Source organism: Ailuropoda melanoleuca, chromosome 16, assembly GCF_002007445.2.
Source record: "Ailuropoda melanoleuca isolate Jingjing chromosome 16, ASM200744v2, whole genome shotgun sequence".
In the NCBI taxonomy this organism is placed as follows: domain Eukaryota; kingdom Metazoa; phylum Chordata; class Mammalia; order Carnivora; family Ursidae; genus Ailuropoda; species Ailuropoda melanoleuca.
Genome location: NC_048233.1, coordinates 76,386,554 through 76,393,934, shown reverse-complemented (window position 1 = coordinate 76,393,934; position 7,381 = coordinate 76,386,554). Strand labels below are relative to the sequence as shown.

The window sequence follows — 7,381 nt, the reverse complement described above, 5'->3', positions numbered from 1 at the left end:
ATGTTCCTGGAGCTCAACACTGATTCGATGGAAACAAAGGTCAAAAGGACATTTTGGATGATTTCAGCAAGGAATACTTAAGGGATGGAGAAATAAATCACTATGAATCATAAATTCTGCATTGAGGGTAACAGAAATGAATGCAAGAAAAGAGAGAACACATAACGCAGGACCACTTTGCATATTCAGAAAATTCTACACAACCAAATATTTGGATTCATAGGCTTTCCTTCTAATAACAACTTAAAGAAATATTAGATTTTATTGCTATCAAGCAATAATCTCTATAACAATCCAAGGAGGTAGGCACTCATATTATCACCACTTTACAGCTGAGAAAACTGATAGAAAGGGGAAGGTACCAAAACAGATATATTGGAAAGCCAATAACCAGAATTGACTGATTTCCCAGATCACGTCCTTAACTGCTGTTAACTGCCAGGCAACAATGATCAAAAGATAAGATGAATATTCTAGTTACTATTTGCTGAGCCAGAGACTGTACTGGATACAAAGTATATATTAGTTCATTATCTATAACAAAGCTTAATATGAATAACTGCTTGTTTTTACATATCGCAATTGATTATATATGTTGCCTATAACATTATGGTATGCAACTATTTAAGGCTATAAAAGCATTAGCCATTTAACCTCTCAGGGGTAGGTAATGAAGATTAGGCCATGTTTCCAAGTTCCGTTGTAGGCTTCAGAACCATTTTGTATTACTCATATCACTCACGTTATGCTGATACCCCATCAGGAGTAATGACTTAAAAATTTTGATGTCAGAGAGAAATTTCTGTTTACTAAATATACAGTCATACTTTATAAAGTACTTGCCTACTACGTAACAATAGTCCCCCCAAGGTAGCACAATGCCTGATGCATGATAAATATTTAATTAATTAATTAACTGCTTAAAAGTATAAAGGAAGATGAATAAATTCAAAAATAAAGAGCAAGAAAGTAATACTGGAGGCTAGGGAATTCTTTCCCATTTTTATCTCATTCAACTCTAAGGAGAATTCTGGCTAGACCTCTTGGGGGAACTACAATTTGTTTTCACTCTTGCTTATACTGAGGATGAAAAAGAAATTGAAACTACAACTCGCAGCATATGAGCAAATAGTTTACCTTAATATTCTCCTGCTTTCTGTGACATTTTATTGTTTTATGAATATGGCCTGCTTATGTTATGTTTCTGTGTTAATCAGTTTACTTTTTTGGTACCATGTCATTATTAAATTATGTGGCTCTTTCTATACACAAAGCAATCTCAGGATAAATATACTCCATTCATTCCTTTTGTCCTATCTTCATTAATCAACAAATATTTTTGAGCCCAAGAAATGTATCAGGCATGTTGAGAGTTGCTGGGCCTTCAGTGGTGAATAAAAAGAGAACCAGGTTCTGCCTCCACAGAGCTTAGAATCCATTGAAAGTCTCCCAGGAGGAAGCAGAAAATTACAAGTATTATAAATGATAAGATAGCAGAATCACGGGGTGCTATGAAACCACATTGGAGGGACACACAGGATCAGGAGAAGATTTTTAGATGAAAAGACAAAAAAACAGAACCTAAAGGTGGAAATAAGTCAGTTGGTACAGTGAATAGTCATGGGGTTGGCAGAGTGTCCTAGAAGATGGAATACATAACAAAGGCCAGGAGGTGAAAAAGAGTACACAGGAAACCTAATCAATTTGATATGGCTAATTAATTCAAAAGCATTGGAAGTTTGCTTTTAGCTAGTGAGTGGTGCAGTTAGAGTTTTAGAGGGGTGCCTTGGGTGACTAAGTTGGTTAAACATCTGCCTTTGGCTGAGGTCATGATCCCAGGGTCCTGGGATTGAGTCCTGCGTGGGGCTCCTTGCTCAGCAGAGAGCCTGCTTCTCCCTCTGCCTCTGCCTGCCTTTCCCCCTGCTTTGTGCTCTGTCTCTGTCAAATAAATAAATAAAATCTTTAAAAAAATAAAGCCTTTAGTTTTAGAATGATAACTCTGGCTACAGTGTGGGAAATGGATTGAAGGGGATAAGACCAGCAACAGGAGAGTAGTTAGAGGTCACGGTGATGATTTGGGTGCAAAAGGATGGAGGTCTGAACTCTGGTGGTGCCAGTGAGGATGCAGAGTTTGGTGCCATGACTGTGTCAAATCCGCATCTCAGAGTCTGCATTTAGGGAACCCAAACTAATACAGAGAGATAGAAAGGTGTTCAAGAAATATTTAGGACCATATTTCACTTAGCATAATCTCCTCCAGTCCCATCCATTTGATATAGGGTAAAGATTTGAGAGAGGAGTCATGGATGATACCGAGTTTCTAGTGTAGATTACCAGATGGATGGAACAGAGAAAAGATTAATGCTTTTTAATGTGTTGGATGACATTTGAATAACAATGTACAGTTAATAATAGGTTTCTGATCCTCAGAAATATGTAGGCCACAGAAATGAAGAAAACTTGAGCATATGGATGGCAATTAAAGCCATAAAAATATTAGATATCAGCTATGGAGAATGTGATTTGGTCAGCTATGGGTGGTTTTCAGTGGTCTATCAAATAGCCATTTTGACACTTTTAGAAAGAAAACAAACAAACAAAAAATTGATCCTAAAATAGAACTCTAAAAATGTCAATTGGTCTATTACTAGAAATTGAGTAGGATACCAAATCTATAAAATAAAAACAGACTATGAAAGAATTTGTAAAAATTAAACAGGATATTTTTGCCAGCATAAGTAGAAATTAAGAGTTAATGAAAAAAATCTTTAATGTTATCAAGGGAAAAAACTGTAACCACTAATTCTGTATCATGCAATACAGAATTCAAATATGAGAATAAAACTGAAATTCAAATATTTCAAATTCAAATATGAGAATATGAGATAAAATATGAGAATAAAATATGAAGATAATACATTTTCAGACATGCAAAGACTCATAAATTTTACTGGCCAAGAATTATACCTGTGCAAATTTAATTAACACATTCAAAATATCATACACCATGACCAAATGGGATTAACCCATGATGCAAGGTTTAAAATATGCAAATAAATCAATCTGATACACCACATTAAGACCACATGGTCATCTCAATAGATTCACAAAATTGTATTTAACAAAGTTCAACAATCTTTCATGATAAAAATTCTCAACAATATAGATTTAGAAGGAAATTGCCTCAACATACATGCAAAAAAAGGCCATTTATGAAAAGCTCACAGCTAACATGATAATCAATGGGAGAAAACTGACAGCTTTTCCTCTAAGATCCACTACAAGGCAAGGAAGCCCATGCCACTTCTATTCAACAAAGTACTAGAAGTACCAGCAAAAGCCATCAGAAAAGAAAAATAAATAAGGCATCTAAATTGGAAAGAGAAAGGTAAAATTATCTGTTTGTAGATGACTTGATCATATATAGAGAAAATCCTTAAACTTCCACACACACACACACGTGTGCGCACACACACACACACACACAAATATTAAAACTAATAAGTGAATTCATTAAAGATGCAGAATACATACAAATTATTTACATTTCTTTACACTAACAATAAACTATACAAAAAGGAAATGAAGAAAATAATTCCATTTACGATAATATCAAAAAGAAAAAAATACTTAGGACTAAATGTAATCAGTAAGTGAAAATTCTCCACACCAAAAGCTATAAGACACTGACTGAAGAAACTGAAAATGACACAAGTAAATGGAAAGATCCCATGTTCATGGATTAGACAAATTAATATTGTTAAAATGTTTGTATTACCCAAAGCCATCCATAGATACAATAAAATGCCTATCAAAATTCAAATGGCATTTGTCACAGACATGGAACAAACAATCCTAAGATATAGCTGGAACCACCAAAGACCCTGAATAGCCAAAGCAACCCCAGAAAGAAGACAAAGCTGGAGGCATCACACTTCCATTTCCTGGTTTCAAAGCACTATATTTCAAATCTGTAGTAATCTAAACAGTATGGTACTAGCATAAAAACCTACATAAATAGAATAGAATTGAGAGCCCAGAAATAAATGCTTGCACATACAGCCATTTAATATTTGACAAGGATATCGAGACTACTTAATGGGGAAAGGATAGTGTCTTCAATAAATGGTTTTGGGGAAACTGGATATTCATGTGCAAAAGAATGAAATTGGACCCTTATCTTGTACCATATACAAAAATCAATTGAAAATCAATTAAAGACTTAAATGTAGGACCTGAAACTGTAATATAGGGAGGAAACATATGAAAAAATCTTATTGACATTGGTCTGGGTAACGATTTCTTGGGTATGCTTCTCATCTCAGCTTGCTCTATGTAGCTTCCAAGAGTGCGTGCTTGGGGGAGGAGACTGGAGAGACATCTGGTGGTGCTGACACTGCCACCTCCATGGATAAAGATTTCCCAATGAGTTTCAGTGGCACTTCTGCAGGCAGATTCTAGTGAATCTCACAGGCACTTAGAAATCAAGTTCTCAATTCAGTGGATCTGCAACATAGTTGGGGTGTTTTCTACCAGCCTTGGTCCACCTGCACCCTAGAGTGTTGTTTCCTGCTTGTCAGTCCAGGCCATAGTCCTTTGTTCACCAGTCTCAGGCTACCAGTAACCCAGAGGGATGTCCCCAGTTTACTAGTCCCTTTTATTCCTGTCAGTCTCTCTCTCCAGCTACTATGAACTAGTTCTGGCCCAGGACAACCTAGTGAACTTCACTGTCCAATGGGCAATAGCTACTCCTTCTCCAAAAGATGAATCCCAGCTTTGGGGAGGAATTCTACCTTCAAATGTATTCCTTCCTTTGATATTCATCTCTTACTCCCAGCGAATTCTTTAGAGTAATAATTAGCCCTTTCCAGTTAATGCTCTGCTATAATGAACAACTGTATGTAAACCTTCCCTGTTCAAATTACTGTGTTATCTGTCTCCTAATTGGGCCCCGAGATACAACATGGAAAATATCTAATACAGCACCAGCTTTATAGGCATTTGATAAATAGTATCTCTTTTTACTATACAACCAAGATTTAATGAACAAGAAAATTCACAAAAGAACGAATTTATATTGGTGCCAGAGTCCAAAGGAATATCATTAAACCTGTTATTTTTAATAAGAAGTAGCAACCAGTATCTCACTGCTACATAAGATTATTTTAATACCAATCCAATATTCTAGATATGAATATATCTTTTAGCTTCTAAAGATATTTGAGATTCTAAGTAATAGGTAAATATTTATGGATTAAGAAACAGTAAATTGTGATGACAAGACTGTGGGATGGGAGACAGTAAGCCTGGATTCCAGCATAAGCCTTAGTTTTGCACATAAGTGGCTATCTGCAAGTGTTATACAACTCCTTGTTAGAGCTGATTTCCTCATCTATAGATCAAGAAGTTTTCACTAGATTACTTCTATTACTTCTATATGTAATGCTCAAAGATTCTGTTTAATCATTATCTGAAGTCACTTTTTTTCTCCAGAGCTTCCTCATAGCATTTTTTACCTCAGCATTTCTGAGGGTGTAGATTAAGGGATTTAACATAGGGACCACCATAGTATAAAAGACAGCAACAGCTTTATCAATGGGCAGAGTGGTCACTGGGCGCAGATACACAAATATGCAGGGCACAAAAAATAAGACAACTACTGTAATGTGAGAGACACAGGTGGAAAGGGCTTTGCGCCTCCCCTCCAAGCTATAGTTCTTTAGGGAGCACAGGATGACCACATAGGAGACCACCAAGAGGAGGAAGTTTAAAAGGCAGATGAAACCACTGTTGACAGCAACAAAGAGACCAAGGGTATGAGTGTCCATGCAGACAAGCTTCAACAAAGGGTACAAATCACACATGAAATGATCTATAACATTGGGGCCACAGAAGGGCAGCCAGACTGTGAAGAGGATCTGAATGGTTGCATGGAGAAATCCTCCAGTCCAGGCCACTCCCAGCAGGAGAATGCACAGCCTGTGGTTCATGACAGTCATATAGTGCAGAGGTTTGCAGATGGCCACATAGCGATCATAGGCCATCACTGTCAGCAGGATGATCTCAGTAGCACCAAAAATATGTTCTGCATAGACTTGAGCCATACACCCATTAAAGGAGATAGTTTTCTTCTCATGAAGGGAGTCCAAAATCAGCTTAGGAGCTGAAGAAGAAGAATAAACTGTGTCTATCAAGGAAAGATGAGTCAGAAAGAAGTACATGGGGGAGTTCAGAGCCTGGCTGGTGGTAATGGTAACCACAATGAGCAGGTTGCCTGAGAGTGTTACCATGTACAGAACCAAAAATCCCAGGAACACCATATTCTGCATCGTGGGGTTCTGTGTAAGACCTATTAAAATAAATTCAGTCACATTTCTTTTATTCTCCATCTATGTGGTGTGGGTGAGAAAAACTCCAGGAAGGAATGCTTTACCTTTAAAAAAAAAAAAAAGAAAGAAAGAAAGAAAGAAAGAAAAAAGGAACCATAAAATCATGAAGTAGTCCAAAATAGGTATGTCAAAACTTCTCTTAGTGGACACTCAAGTAAACTTTAATATAGTATTTAAAGCTAAGTTTTGCCATTATTAATTCTCACTTTTTTCTGGACCTCAGATTGCTTTATTTTCTGTATCTCAATGTATTCTTAAATCACAAAGGCAGTGAAGGGTAAGATAAACTCTCCCTGTTACACTTGAGCAACTTACATAATGAGGCACATGGAAAGAACACCTCTTCCAGATGATCCCATAAGAGCTTCACTGAGAAGGTAGCCTTAGAGTCCAAGACCCAAGATAGTGGTCTCCCTTCTGGAAGCCCAATGCATCAGAGAATCCTTCCAGGGACAATAACCCTTGAGAAGAAACTTGAGTGCACTTCTAATTGCCAACTCTTCTCTGGAAGAGATGGCCTTTGGGAGAACCAAAAACTGACTATGTTTTTATAGCTTCCTGAAGGTCAAGGCCAAAAGTTGGGTTTTATGATCAAAATCAGACAGAAAACCCCAAATTTGACTAGGTCATTATCATTATTTCTTATTATTTGTTTCTTGCAAACCTTGAAGTAATTTGAGTATATTTTTTAAATGATTGTCTTTTATAATTTTCATCTGCCCCTTTTTGTCCCACACCATACAGAAACAACCATACAAATAAAACTTGGTCTTATGTCAAAATTAATGTGTTTGATGCCCTCTATTAATTGACAGACTCAAGAACAGGATCAGTTTCTTTTTTGTGCTGTAGTCCAAAGACCAACAGTGTACCTACTACTATGCAAACTCTCTAATGCCCATATTTTTGGATAAATGAGAAATGGAGAAAAGTGTTGATCTAACAGGATGACCCTGATCTTCTATAAAAGAACCCTCAGACTGCAATTGAAA

The 7,381-nt window shown here is 36.7% G+C and overlaps 1 protein-coding gene across 1 annotated transcript; it reads right to left on the bottom strand.

Annotated features, from left to right (window-relative positions):
- Positions 1-5,459: 5,459 nt before the first annotated feature.
- On the bottom strand, positions 5,460-6,389 carry LOC100470989 (olfactory receptor 4C12). The gene has a single exon (XM_002930630.3). The coding sequence runs from the start codon at positions 6,387-6,389 to the stop codon at positions 5,460-5,462; it is 930 nt and encodes a 309-aa protein (XP_002930676.1).
- Between the last annotated feature and the right edge of the window lie 992 nt (positions 6,390-7,381).